This window comes from Aethalodelphis obliquidens, unplaced genomic scaffold (genome assembly GCF_003676395.1).
Source record: "Aethalodelphis obliquidens isolate GAN/ISIS:26980383/991018 unplaced genomic scaffold, ASM367639v1 scaffold53, whole genome shotgun sequence".
NCBI classification, from domain to species: Eukaryota; Metazoa; Chordata; class Mammalia; order Artiodactyla; family Delphinidae; genus Aethalodelphis; species Aethalodelphis obliquidens.
The window spans coordinates 8,571,160-8,585,936 of NW_020837997.1; the positions used below are offsets into that span (position 1 = coordinate 8,571,160).

Consider the following 14,777-nt stretch of genomic DNA (forward strand, 5'->3'; position numbering starts at 1 on the left):
TGGCAGTCAGATGAGAAGCCTGGGAACCAAGATTCGGGCAGGCCTCCCCGGGGGCTCGTAGCATGAGAAGAGGAGGGGGCCCGGGACAGAGGAGCCTCTTCCCCTTTCCTTCACTTTTTCATTCAGTGAACATTTCATGTGCATCTACTCAGGGGAACCACAGAGAGCTCGGCAGCAGAGGGCCATTTTCTCTGAGCTCGTGACCTAATGGGGAGATAGATGTTTAATAAAATAAATCTCCAGACAAATGCAAAATAAACAGCCACTGTCACAAGCACTTGAAAGGGCCATATGGTGCAGCGGGAGCGCAGACCCCTAGGATGCATCCCATTCTGTGGGGCTGAGAGAGTGGGAGTAACTGGGGTGAAGAGGGGCTGAAGAGCGGCTTGAAGAAAGAACAGTGCATGCAAAGGCCCTGGGGTGGACGTGAAGGATAGAAGGAGCTGCTGTGTGGAGGGCCGGGTGGGAGGGGGAACAGCACCTGAGGGGTGGAAGGAGGCCCGTGAGGCTGGAGTGGGAGGAGAGTGGGGGTGGGTGGTGAGGTCCCCCACTCCCTGTGCTGATGCCTGGAGGGGCTGGGACTTGCCTTCCCTCTGTGTCCTCCAGGGGGCGCTTCTCAGGGCCTCCTTCAGCTCCAGGAGTGTCAGCCTGTGTCCCTGATAATTCTGAGAATTCCAGCTTCCCTCCCAGTCTGACTCCCATGGGTCACCCAAGTCCCAAAACTCCAGGCCCTTTCGGCTTCAGCCAGGGTGACAGGGTTGGGGGAGAGGGGCACAGGGAGAAGCTTCCACAAGCCACATCACACCCTGCCAGGTCAATGTCCTCACACCTCCTCTCTCTCTCTCCACACGCCCAGACGTGGATGAGTGTGCCCGGGACCCACTGCTGTGCCGGGGAGGCACCTGTACCAACACAGATGGGAGTTACGAGTGCCAGTGCCCCGCTGGACATGCGCTGGTGGCCAAGGGCACTGCTTGTGAGGGTGAGTGTGGGTTGCATGAGGGAGATGATGGGAGTGTGTGTTTGTGCATCTCCCTCAGTACATACTTATGTATATGTGTGCACACGTGTGTCAGTCTCTATGCATGTGAGCGGTCGCATGCATGAGGTAGCATGGGTGCAGGTCATTGTGTGTCCGTGTGATATGACGTGAGGCGGAGGAAGTGTGTATTTGTGTGTCTGTGTGAGCATGCAGGTGTGTATCTGGGAATGTGTACAGGAGTGAGTGTGTGCATGGGTGTTTATATGTGAGTCTGAGCGTGTGTCTACACAAGGATGCGTGTTCTTATGTGAGGGGATGTGGTGTTTGTGCATCTAATGAGCTTGTGAGAGAATGTGTGTCTAGGTGTGGATGTGTGTTTGCACACGGGTGGGTGTGTTTGTGAATGGGGCTGTGTGCATGTGGGTGTGGGTGTGTGTCGAGGGTGAGTGTGTTTGCATATGAGTGGGTATGAGGTGTATTTGTGAGTCTTATGAGTGTGCATGTGGCTGTGAAGGTGTGTCTACTGAGGGTGATTGTGTTTGCATGTGAGTGGGTGTGAGGGTGTGTTTGTGTGTGAGCTGTGTGCACGTAGGTGCATGGATCAGGGTGTGGGTGTTATCTGCTGCGGGTGTGTGTATTCAAGGGTGTGTTTTGGGTGAGTCTTGTGGGTGTGCACGTGGGTGTGCACGTGGTCTTGTGGGTGTGCACGTGTGTGGGCACGTGGATCTGGGTGTGGGTGCGTGTTTGTACAAGGGTGAGGTGTGGACTCACACCTGTGGTGGCGTGTGGATGCCAGGATCATGAATGTATCGGAGTGCACACGTGTCCCAGTGCCTCGGGGTCTTGCAGATGGCGGCTGAACACAGGCCGGGCCTTCCTGGGGCCCCTCCCCTACCTGCTGTCCCCACCAGCCATGTGCTCCCCCTGCAGACGTTGATGAATGCTCCCTGAGTGACGGCCTGTGTCCCCACGGCCAGTGCGTCAACGTCATCGGTGCCTTCCAGTGCTCCTGCCACGCCGGCTTCCAGAGCACACCTGACCGCCAAGGCTGCGTGGGTGAGACCGCGCCCGCCCCCAGCCCCAGCCGAGGCCCCCACTACCACAGCAGTCTCTCTCCAAGTCCCTGCCTCTGCTGGCCCCGCCCCCTAGTCAGACCCCTGCTTGACCCGCCCCCGCCACGCCCCCACCTCGCTCCCACCTCCCCCTGCCTCCCGTCCCACGACGCCCCTACCTCGCTCCCGCCATGCCCCGCCTCGCCCTGCCTCCCGCCCCGCCGCGCCCACCCACCTCACTCCCGCCACGCCCCCACCTCGCCCTGCCTCCTGCCCCGCCACGCCCCCACCTCGCTCCCGCCATGCGCCTACCTCGTCCTGCCTCTCGCCCTGCCTCTCGCCCTGCCATGCCAACCCACCTCGCTCCCACCACACCCCACCTCGCCCTGCCTCCCACCCCGCCACGACCCCCACCTCACTCCCGCCACGACCTCTACCTCGCCCTGCCTCCCGCAGATGTGGACGAATGCCGCTCTGGGAACGGTGGGTGCCACGTGCACTGCATTAACACCGAGGGCAGCTACCGGTGTGGCTGCGGACACGGCTACTCGCTGATGCCTGATGGGAGGGCGTGTGCAGGTGGGTGGGCGCGGCCCCCTCCCTCCGCGTGGGATGGGGAACACACCTTTCCTGACCCAGACGCAGCCGGCCAGACCCGGGACAGGCCGCTGACCCTGCAGCAGGGTCCCTGGGACTCCCCCTCCATCCCTGCCTGCCTGCAGCCCAGCCCCCCACCCTGCTCCCCCAGACGTGGACGAGTGTGAGGAGAACCCGGACATCTGTGACGGGGGCCAGTGCATCAATGTGCCGGGGGGTCACCGCTGCCTCTGCTACGACGGCTTTGTGGCCACGCTGGACATGAGGACGTGTGTAGGTGAGGAGCTGGGACTACATACAGGTGGAGGAGGCAGCTTCACAATTCACCCACCAGGCCTTCCACAAGGAGGCCACGTGGGCAAGACAGACGACAGTCCCATCCCCGTCACACGCGGGCAGGGGAGATGAGGCTTTGCACTTGGCAGTCTGCTCCTGGCCACCTGTGCCTAGAGCCCCTGCACCAAGACCCGTGGGATCTCATTCACAGCAGCAGAGGCCCTTGAACCTTGTTATTTTATGAACAGTTATCGAACACTTACCGTATACCCAGTGCATGCAGAGGCGTGTGCCCTGTTCTGAAAGCAGTGTATCGGATCACTGCAGACCAAGGGGTTTTCTGCAGAGGAAGGTGAGCTAGATGGAAAGACACTGTATTCTCTGAGCCCTGCTTGGGGATCCAAGCTGTTTGGGCCGTGATCACCGTCCTGTCCTGGCTGCAGGTCATCACGGGGCCCAGGGAGCAGATGTCTACTGGGTGCCCCATCAGGGCAGAGCTGGGGCCAGTGTGAGGAAGTACCAGGAAGTAAAAAACATAACCCTCCCAGGGAGATGTGTCCAGCCCAGGACAGCTTAAAGCATTCCCGATCACAGGTGTCTTAGGAAACACTGAAGAAAAGAGGGCTTAGGACCAAGTTAAATAGGAAATGCTGCTTCCTCCATCCCTTCTTGCAGATCCACGTTGGCATAAAGGCTCTGAAAAGGCCTGCAGGAGAAAAAAATCCAGTTAGCTTTGTTTAACTCAGCGTTGTCTAAATGTATTGGTATAAAATCCTTTTGGGAATGCATGTCCGGTGTGTTCCACGGAATATGTGCTGTAGACTGTTGACTGAACATTCGCGGCTGCCCAGCGGTGGAATTGGGGGAGTTCCCCACCCCTGAAGATGGGCAAAGAGAACCCCGATGCAGGGGACCCATGTGGCAGGGCACTTAGCAATGCTGCTGCATCCCCACCCTCACCTGCTTCCTCTCTTGTCATCCCACAGACGTGGACGAGTGTGACCTGAACCCCTACATCTGCCTCCATGGGGTCTGCGAGAACACAAGGGGTTCCTTTGTCTGCCACTGCCAGCTGGGTTACGTCGTCAGGAAGGGGGCCACGGGCTGCTCCGGTGAGCTGGTGGTCAGTGGAGCAGGCGAGGGGGCCCTCGAGGGGCCAACTTAGGGTTCATGGGGTCTGCCCCATCCCTTGGAACAGAGTACAGCCAGACCTCATTCTTACACACTTCCACTGGTGGGGCCTCACGTTAAAGCAAAACGTAGGATCCGATCACGTGCCCCTGGGGCTCCCTTAACAGCTCTGCCGGGGGGAGCTCTGGGTCCCTTTGTATGCACACCAGTTCCCAGAGCATGCTAGCCTGATGCTCTTAAGTGGTACAGGGATGAACATTTAAACACTTTCGTAGTTCTTGTTTTAGCCTCCCAGGATTGCTGAACCCCCTGACCACAAACCTGGTGCCTCAGAACCACAGAAATCTACTCTCTCTAGAATTAAGAGTTCTGGAGGCCAGAGTCTGAAATCATAGTGTCGGCAGGATTGGTTCCTTCTTGGGGCCCCAGAGGGAGAATCTCTCCCATCCTTCTCTCCTCGCTTCTCGTGGTGCCCATTGGTCCTTGGCATCCTTGAACACACCATTCCAATCTCCACGTCCATCATCACAGGGTGTTCTCCTCTCTGTGTCCAAATTTCCCTCTTCTTATGAGGACACCAGTCATTGGTTTTGAACCCACTGTAATCCAGGATGACCTCATCTGATTTTGGTTACACCTACAAAGACCCTATTTCCAAAAAAGGCCACATTCAGAGGTTCTGGGAGTTAGGATTGGAACACATATTTTTGGGAGAACATAATTCTACCTGCCATAATTGCATAGTTATTTTAATGCACACTGGAAAGAAACCTTGGAAAACAGTATCAAATCCGTGATTTCTTAGAGATCGTTGTTATTTTTCTTTTAAAATACGTTCACGTGAGTAAAAATGGGAGGCAGTGTAAAGAAACTTTCAGCGAACAGCAGTTCATTTAGGCGGTGTATGAACGTGGCCGAGATAAGTGTGATGCAAAATTGGTTGAGGATTAGACACACGGCTTTAGAAGGAAATTCTGCTTTAGAGAGGGAGCGTGTGCATTAGGACAGTTCCTCTTAGCGTCTGCCCTAAGTCTCTCAAGCTGCCATTTCAGGGCGCTTCTGGGAGTCATGCCCTGTTGGGTTTGGGGGTTTTCCTCTTGGGCTCTGGGTGAAGGTGGAAGCTCCCGCAGTGGTGTGGGGACATGTCTGGGCCAGCCCTGCCCTAGGGAAGATCCTTGCTCTCTCCCTTGCTCCTGCACTGAGTCTTGCCACTCTGTACCTGAAGCCCTATTTCTACTGGGCCCAGGTTTCCCGGGGGTGTTGCATCCTCCACCCCCTCTCCTGGTCCTGCCCCTCCTATGCCTGGGTCCCTCTCCTCTCAGATGTGGACGAATGTGAGCTTGGGGGACACAGCTGTGATGGTCACGCCTCCTGCCTCAACGTCCCTGGGAGTTTCAGCTGCAGGTGCCAGCCAGGCTGGGTGGGGGATGGCTTCGAATGCCACGGTGAGTGCCTGAGGGCAGGAGGTCCGGGCAAGAGCTGTAGAGGTAGGTGGGGCGGTGCAGGGGGAGGCAGGTGGCAGGGAGGGGTGACTGGGCTCAGGCATGTCCAGGGGGGCCGGTCAGGGCTGGGGTTGGAGGGTCTGCCTCCCTGCAGCCCCTCAGTGCACACACCCAGGGGACTCCGGGTCCCATCTCCTGCAGACCTGGATGAATGCGCCTTCCAGGAGCATGGGTGCAGCCCGAGAGCTGACTGCCTCAACACCCCCGGCTCCTACCGCTGTGCCTGCCCCCCGGGCTTTGCTGGGGACGGCTACTTCTGCGAAGGTGAGGTCAGGGGTTAGGATGGGAGGGCTGGAGGGGCCCGAGAGGCACAGCCATGGGGGCTGGATTCCAAGGTGGCCACAGTGGTCAGTTGGCTTCCCGACTTGCACTGATCCACCCACCCACCCCGTGGGTGCCGGAGAGGACATGCCTTCAGCATTTGGGGCCACAGGCCAGAGCCTGAGTCCCTGGAGGCAGTCTTCTCCCCTGGACTCAGAATGCATGGAGCCTTATGGATGTGGGGAACAGGAGAACTTGCTTACTTCCTGGTGGCCCTCCACCCCAGATCCTGAGTGACCAGGTCCCCTCTCTGCTCCCTGGCCCTGACTTGGTCACCTGCCCTCCAAGTTCCCCGGGCTACTTGCCAGCTCCCTGGAACCCTGGGTGACTGAAGGATTTGAATGACAGGGGCCACCTGCCCACCCTGAGTGGGTCCTGGCCAGCTGACCCCCAGCCCTCTGTCTCTGGGTCCCCTTAGACAGGGACGAGTGTGCGGAGAATGTGGACCTTTGCGAGAATGGGCAGTGTCTCAATGCCCCCGGGGGGTACCGCTGTGAATGCGAGATGGGCTTCAACCCCACAGAGGACCAGCACGCCTGCCAGGGTGAGGTCTGGGGCTGCTGGGGTGTGGGCGGGTCCCTGGAGCCGCTGGCACTGGGGGTGACAGGAGCAGGATGCCAGGTGGGCTGGGCTGCGCTGAGCTGGGGTCCCCCCCCCCAGATGTGGACGAGTGTGTTCTCGGGAACCTGTGTGTGTTTGGGAGCTGTGAGAACCTGCCAGGCATGTTCCGCTGCGTCTGCGATGAGGGCTACGAGCTGGACCGTGGAGGCGGCAACTGCACAGGTGTGGGGTCCGTGGGGCTGGGGAGGGGACGTGTAGCTCATGTGTCCCAAACAGGGTTCAGCAGTAAATATTTTCAGGTTTCGGCCATACAGTCTCTGCCCTGTTGCTCAGAAACAGACACAGGCAATAAGTGAATGAATGAGCGTGCCTGTGTGCCAATAAAACTTTATTCACACAAACAGATAGGGGGCCGGATTTGGCCCACAGGTTGTAGTCTGCCAGCCCCTGGCTCAAAACATGTCCTGAATGTTGCTTTTTGTAGGTTAGCTCGTGGAATCTGGGACAGGGAGAGCTGTCAAGGGCAAACCTCCAGGCCAAGTAGAACAGAGCAGGGGAGGGCGTGGGGTCGCCTGGGACAGGGCAGACCCCAGAGGCTGCTGTCCCATCAGGCTTTCTTCCCAGGGGAGGATGTGACCTGGCCCCTAAGCCTGGCCCCCAACAGCCAGGGCTCGACTCCCTGGGAAGAAGGCAGGAGGGAAGTGGGTCAAGGGAGGGCTCCCTGCTGATGGTGCCCCCACCCCACAGATGTGAATGAGTGTGCAGACCCCGTGAACTGCATCAACGGCCTGTGTGTCAACACCCCCGGCAGCTACCTCTGCAACTGCCCCCAGGATTTTGAGCTGAACCCCAGCGGGGTGGGCTGCGTGGGTGAGCACGCACTCCACTCCGGGTGGGGTTTTGGGGTCAGTGGGCTGGATGGGGCCATAGCCTGGGTCACCCAGATGCACCTGCTCCTGACACACAGGCCCTTGGCCAGAGTGATCATCCCGATCGTCTGTTGAGATACAGCCTTCTGCTCTAGACAGACGGACAGACACATGCATAGAGTCACACATGCACACAGAAATATGCATGCACACACTTCCACAGTCACACACAGAGGCACCCATGCACACACAGACACACATAGAGTAACACACAGTTACACGTACACAGAAGTGCAAACACACACACACACCATTTCTCCCCCACCACTTGCTAACCATCCCTTTCTGCCTCTTAAGACACCCGGGTCGGGAACTGTTTCCTGGACACACAGGACCGAGGGGACGGTGGCATTTCCTGCAGTGTGGAGATCGGGGTTGGCGTCACCCGAGCATCCTGCTGTTGCTCCCTGGGACGGGCCTGGGGCAACCCCTGTGAGCTGTGCCCGCTGGCCAATACCAGTGAGTCCCTGGGGGAGTGGGGGCGGGGGAAGGCAGAGACCTAGCCCTGGTCCAGGCTCCCGCAGGGCTTAGTGGGTCATCTCTGCTAAGGGAGGGACACTGGGAACGAGAGAGGGAGGGCTCGCCCTGGGTCACACAGCATATTCTCAGCAGTTCATCATCTAGGTCTCTCCCCAAAGTCTCCTTCTGCCATCTCTTCCTGCAAATTCTTTGTGTGTTTATATTGACTTGCTCACTCAGTCAATCAACAAACATTGAGCATTCCTCTGTGTCCTGTTGTAGGGGTGGGGACCTAGAGAAGGATGGGCCGCAACTGCTGTACACTGCCCCTTACCCGTAAACCAACAGTCCCTGGACTGTTGAGAGTGGAACTATCCTAAGGGTCTGTTTGAGGCATAGTGATGGGTCAGGAGGAAGCCATGGAGAGGAAGGGGGTAAGGGAAGCCTTCCCAACATAGGGACTTGAATGAGGTTTTGAAGGGTGAGTAGGAGTTTTCCAGGCAGAGTAGGGGAAAGCGTGTGGGGTGCAGTGGGAAGAGCATTTGCAAAGTCGTCAGGTGTCAAGTAGGGAGGCAGCTGTCCACCTATTCAGGTGTGTGTGTGTGTACATCCAGGGTCTTCCTTTCATGGGGGAAACTTGTGGTCACACTAGGGTCTGGTTGTGGATCACAAAGAATCCCTACCTACCCTGAGCTACTACCACAAGATCCATCTGCTCACATGTTGAATTGTGAGCACATGTTTACACACACACACACACACACACACACACTGGATCCCCCAGGATTGGCTCAATGTCTCTTGGTCCCAAGAGGCTGAGGAGGTAAGGGACGTAATTTCTGTGCTAAAGGGATGTAAGGCCCACTCTTGAGCCCTTTCTAGGGGACCTCCTCTCCCCTGCTTCCCCTGAGCTTTGCCCAAATGCCCCATCCCACAGCCCCTCACAAGCACCTCTTTCCCTTGCAGCTGAGTACAGAACCCTGTGCCCGGGGGGTGAGGGCTTCCGGCCCAATCCCATCACCGTCATTCTGGAAGGTGAGTTCCTGGTAGACCATCCACTGATTGACCTTCCTCTCATTCCCCCCTCAGCGAGGAACAGAGTTGGGCCGCTTTGGGGTTGGGGGCAGATCCTCTCAGCCATCTCCTCTTCCACCAGTTGGTTTATTGATTCATCCTTCTATCCAACCCCCATCCACCCATCGATCCATTCATCTCTCCTCTACCCACCCATACATCCATTCCCTATTTATCCATTCTTCCTTCCTTCTTTCCTTCCATCCGTTCATCCATCCATCCATCCATATATATAAGTATGTTCGTACATCTACTCACCCACCCACCCACCCATCCATCCACTCATTTAGCTTTTCGTCCATTGACCCATTTGCTTATTCACCCATCTAGCACTTTTCATATCCACCCATGTACCCATCCACACAGCCATCCTCCCATATCCATTCATCCATCCATCCATCCATCCATCTATCCATGGGGGTAATGAGATTGGAGAATTCCATCAAGACGGAGCTTTGTGATGGATGGATAGATGAAAGGATGTTCTATCCAATGAAGGGAAAGAGGGCGTGGGCTTCAGTAGTTGTGGCTCGCGTGCTCAGTAGTTGTGGTGCTTGGGCTTAGTTGCTCCATGGCATGCGGGATCTTCCCGGCCCAGGGATCGAACCCATGTCCCCTGCATTGGCAGGCGGATTCTTAACCACTGCGCCACCAGGGAAGTCCCTGAGTATTCTTAAAGAAGCAGGACTGACTCTCCAGGACCCTGGAGAGCCCAGGGCAAGGCATGGGTGTCCCCCAAGTCCTCTGCTTGGATTTACCTTCCAATCACAGCTTCCTCACTTCCTGACAGACATTGACGAATGCCAGGAGCTGCCAGGGCTGTGCCAGGGGGGCAACTGTGTCAACACCTTCGGCAGCTTCCAGTGCGAGTGTCCACCTGGCTACCACCTCAATGAGGACACCCGCATCTGTGAGGGTGAGCTTGAACCCACCCCATCCTCCCTGCCTTCCTGCTCAGCCTCACCTCCTTTTCAGGTACTGGGGCCTCACATGCCCCTTGGAGTCTTCTCACCTGCTTTGTTGCCTGGGGCCCGTTAGAAGGGTTGGGAAGGTTTCCTCGGAATGTCCCAATCTACCCTCTGCTCCGCTGCCCCCTCCCCGTCTCCCCATTGCCTGACCTCCAGCCTCCTTCCCACTCAGAAATGACCTGGCTTTATCTCGGTGACCATGCCCTTCTTCCCTTTGATTAAAAGCTGAGCAAGGCCCAGAGCTAAGAGGGGGAAGGGAAAGACACCAAAGGAACAGCCATACCTTTCCTTTTCACTTGTCTCCTTACTGTCCTCTTCTGCGTCTTAGTAACAATCAACAGTTAACTGGTGTCTGTGATTGCATGTCACCAGGGTGCTGACATCTGCATTTGCCATTCGTTCATTCACCAAAACAGCCTCATGAGAAAGATGTTCCTATCATGAGCCCATTTTTCAGATGCAGAAACTAAGGCTCAAGGGGGTTAAGTCACTTGAGAGGTACCAGCTAGTAAGTGATTGAAACTGGCTTTGAGCCCAGCCATCCTTATCCTTGAGTCTGAGCTCTTTTGATGCAATATATGAAATTCCTTCCTTCCTTCCTTCATCCATCCATCCATCTGTCCACCAATCCATTCTTTTTCTTCTTTTCAACAATATTAACTGAGCACCTGCATGCAACCAGACACTGACATCAGCACACGAGGACAGTAGATCTTTCACTCTGATCAGCACTCTTTAGAAACTCAAGGAAATGGTGAAAGAAGGGAGAGATCTAAGATTGAAAGCCCAATTTCCTTTCTACATGGAGGTGGGAGCTGTCAAACCAGAGTCAGAACCCAAAACGCTTGAAAAATATCTCATCCCTCCCTGCCTCCCCTATTCCGTAGACTCTCAAGGGAAAAAGGGAAAAGTCCTGTCCTCAGATATGGCCCTGTGTTGCATTTCTTGACTGTCACAGGGCAGGGAGACTTCAACCTGAATGTTAACCTTGGCTGTGGAGCCTCGCAGGGCCAGGCTTGCAGCATTTCCCAGCTTTCAGACTCAAGGGCCCTGTACTCCAAAGGGTGCCATTCCCCCACCCCTCCCACCCCCGCTTAGTTTAATGCTCTGCTGTCACCATCTTGAAATTCTTCATATACTTTGCCCTGGACAAATTCTGTAGCCAGTCCTTGTCAAACATTTTGTCTAACTCCTAGAATCACTAAGTCATATGGTAATTCTATGTTTGACTTTTTGAGGAACTGCCAAACTGTTTTCCACAGCACCTGCACCATTTTGCATTTTCACCAGCAACATAAGAGGGTTCTAGTTTCTCCACATCATTATCAACACTTGTTATTTTCCATTGTGTAAAATATTACCCTAGTGGGTGTGAAATGGTATCTCATTGTGGTTTTGATTTGTATTTTCCTAATGACTAATGAGGTTGAGTACCTTTGGAGAAATGTCTATTTAGGTCTTTTGCCCATTTTAAAATTGGATTGTTTCCCTTTCTGTTGTTGAGTTGTGGGAGTTCTTTATATATACTGGATATAAGACTCCCATCAGATATGTGATTTGCAAAGAGTTTCTCCAGTTCTGTGAATTGTCTTTTCACTTTCTCGATAGTGTCTGCTGATGCACAGCAGGTTTAAATTCTGATGAAATCCAATTTATCTGTTTTATTTTTCCTTTTGTGGTTTGTGCTTTTGGTGTCATATCTAAGAATCCATTTGCTAAACACAAGGTCATTAAGATTTACCCCTATGTTTTCTTCCAAGAGTTTTATGGTTTCAGCTCTCATGTTTAGGTCTTCTATTTTGAGTTAATTTTTGTATATGGTGTGAGGTAGGGATCCAACTTCATTCTTTTGCCTGTTGGTATCTAACTGTCCCAGCACCATTGGCTGAAGAGACTTCTTTCTGCACTTTGGTGAAAATCAATTGACTGTAGATGTCTTGGTTTGTTTCTGGTCTCTAAATTCTGTTCCACTGATTTATAGTTCTATCCTCATGCCAGTACCACTCTGTTTTGATGACTATAGCATTGTAAGTAGGTTTTGAAATGGGAAAGTGTGACTCCTCCAACTTTATTTTCTTTTCTCAATATTGTTTTGGCTGTTTGGGGTCCCTTACAATTTCATATGAATGTTAGGATCAGCTTTTCCATTTCTGCCAAAAGAAGAGAAATCACTGGGATTTTGATGGGAATTACATTGAATCTATAGATCACTTTAGGGAGTATTGCGATTTTAACAATAATGAGTCTTTTCATCCATGTACACAGGATGTCTTTCCATTTATTTAGGTCTTCTCTAATTTTTTTCAGAAATGTTTTATAGTTTTCTGTGTACCAGTCTTTCACCTCTTGGGTTGAATTTATTCTTAAGTATTTAATCTTTTGGATTCTATTATAATTGGAATTATTTTCTTAATTTCCTTTTCAGTTGCTTTTTGGTAGTTTGTAGAAATACAACTGAAATTTCTATGTCAGTGTGTTGATCTTGCATTCTGCGTTGTGCCCGCTTCATTTATTAGCGCTAATAGTTTTCATTCTGTGGGTTCTCTAGGATATTTTATATATCAGATCCCCTGGTTTTGTAAGTTTTTGACGGGATTCCTGAGTTCCTCAAAAGTTAATTTTGTCAGTTTTTGCTCAGCTCAGTAGCTGTTTTTGTGGAGGAATAAAGCTCTGACATTCCCTATTCTGCCATTTTTGGAAATGTCACTCCTAGCTTGCTAATACTCCACCACCTGTTTTTGTATAGCCCACTAAGAATGCTTTTCACATTTTTAGGTTATTGGAAAAAATCAAAAGGAGAATAATACTTTGTGCCGCATGAAAATGACATGAAATTCACATTTCAGTGGCCATAGATCAAGTTTTACTGGCGCACAGCATGCTAGTTTGTTTACCCATTGTCTATGGCTGGCTGCCTTCACGCTACCATGGCAAAGTGAATAGCTCATCAGAGACCATTGTTTGGCTCGCAAAACTGAAAAAAATATTTACTTCCAGCCCTTTACAGAAAATGTGTGCTGCTTCTGGACTAAGGGATCAATGAGATTGAGAATCAACTTTTTTCTTTCAAGAATATTTTATTCATAGGGTTCTTGCTTCCTATTGCATCACACCAGGAAGCACATGATTGCCCCACTCTTGGTGATAATATCATTAAATGAGCTCAGATCATATTTTTTCTCCATAGAAGTGGGATCATAGTAAACGTTTTTCCCCACCTAATACTGTGCCGTATCTTTACACATCACTAAGATGTCCGTGCATTTTAACCTAATCTTGAAACTAAACTCAACCGCATAGTGAAGTGGCTCTAGCAGACCTGGGGTGGGGAGTTATCCAGACAATTCCTGGATGCAGACAATTCCTCCCTCCCCCTGCAGACATCGATGAATGCTCTGCACACTCGGGCATCTGTGGCCCTGGTACCTGCTACAACACTCTGGGGAACTACACTTGTGTCTGCCCAGCGGAATACCTGCAAGTCAACGGTGGCAACAACTGCATGGGTACGAAGTGTGATGATGGGGGACCCCAGCCGTTGTGGGGAAAGCACTCGGGTGTGGGAGGGGCTTCTGGGAGTCTCCAAGCCTTGGAAGAGTGTGGAGAGGCATGTTTGTGGGAGGAGAGAGGGAGGGTGAGTGTATTTGAGATGCTGGTATGCAGCAGTGAGCAAGGCTGCAGGGCTCAGGGACCCAGGGCTGCCGTGTATGGTTGTCCAGGTTGTGCACTGCCCAAGAAGGGCTAAACGTGAAGGGCACCCTCATGTGTGTTGGGAAGAAGTCAAGCCAGTAATCTCCAAATGGATTTATGAATGAGTTCCTATCTCTCTGGCTCTCTTCCTCTGGTGTCTCTTGCCTGCATCCTTCACTCCAACCCAACTGCAGACATGAGGAAGAGTGTCTGCTTCCGGCACTATAACGGTACATGTCGGAATGAGCTGACCTTTAACGTGACCCGGAAGACGTGCTGCTGTTCTTACAACATTGGCCAGGCCTGGAATAGACCCTGCGAGGCCTGCCCAACTCCTGCCAGCCGTAAGTGCCCCTCCCTGGCCTTCATTCCAGCTTGGCCCTTTTTAATGCAGTGTTTAATGAGGCATACCGCACTTAGAACTCCCACATGAGTCTGTTGTTTTGATGAGAGCTGAAGAGTTGAAGTTCCATCCCAGTCAACATATGGAAAAATCAATACTTTTAAGGAGGGCAAGGCATCCTTCTATTTCACAGACTCGGGGAATTCAGGATGGATCAGTGAGGCTTTCATTTGTGCTAAAGAACCTTGAACACTCACAGATTATTTGGTGGGGTCGGGGGGGTCAGTGAGTGAGTGCCTAGGGCCAGAGAGAAAAGCACAGCTGGTTGGAGGCACCAGGGCCCTATGAGCTGCGGGCGGAGCAAGCTTGCAGAAGCTCTGAGGAGGATTACAGAAATGTCGGTCAGGATGAGGAAGGGTATTCCAGGCAAGGAACAGCAGGAGCAAAGTCCTGAAAGAAGGACTGAGCAGAAGAACTTTTTGGCAGTTGGGATGAGACCTATTAGGATGATCTAGCAACTAGCCCAGGCATCAGAAAGAGCTGCAGGAATGGAGCGGTGAGTAGAGGGGATAACTAGGGGGTTACAAGTTTATTAGTGCTATGGACTGAATGTTTGAGTTCCCCCCAAATTCATATGTTGGGGCCCTAACCCCCAGTGTGATGGCATTTGGAAGGTGGAGCCTTTGGGAGTTAATTAGATCATGTGGATGGAGCCCCTAAATGCGATTAGTGCCCTTATAAGAAGAGACACAAGAAACGTTCTCTCTTTGCCACGTGAAGACACAGCAAGAAGACAGACAGGAAGAGTTCTCAGCAGACACCAGATCTGCTGGTGCCTTGATCTGGGACTTCCCAGCCTGCAGCGCTGTGAGAAGTAAACGTTGGTTATTGA

At 53.0% G+C, this 14,777-nt stretch overlaps 1 protein-coding gene across 1 annotated transcript in view; it reads left to right on the forward strand.

Moving 5' to 3' along the window:
* FBN3 (fibrillin 3) overlaps nt 1-14,777 on the forward strand; it is a 59,493-nt gene that overhangs the window by 19,209 nt on the left and 25,507 nt on the right. The window contains exons 25-39 of the mRNA XM_027086021.1: nt 857-982; nt 1,913-2,038; nt 2,491-2,613; nt 2,783-2,908; nt 3,894-4,019; nt 5,361-5,483; nt 5,682-5,804; nt 6,280-6,405; nt 6,522-6,644; nt 7,170-7,292; nt 7,649-7,810; nt 8,777-8,845; nt 9,675-9,800; nt 13,233-13,358; nt 13,737-13,886. Coding sequence (XP_026941822.1) covers nt 857-982; nt 1,913-2,038; nt 2,491-2,613; nt 2,783-2,908; nt 3,894-4,019; nt 5,361-5,483; nt 5,682-5,804; nt 6,280-6,405; nt 6,522-6,644; nt 7,170-7,292; nt 7,649-7,810; nt 8,777-8,845; nt 9,675-9,800; nt 13,233-13,358; nt 13,737-13,886 — 1,878 coding nt within the window. The remainder of the gene's footprint in view (nt 1-856; nt 983-1,912; nt 2,039-2,490; nt 2,614-2,782; nt 2,909-3,893; nt 4,020-5,360; nt 5,484-5,681; nt 5,805-6,279; nt 6,406-6,521; nt 6,645-7,169; nt 7,293-7,648; nt 7,811-8,776; nt 8,846-9,674; nt 9,801-13,232; nt 13,359-13,736; nt 13,887-14,777) is intronic.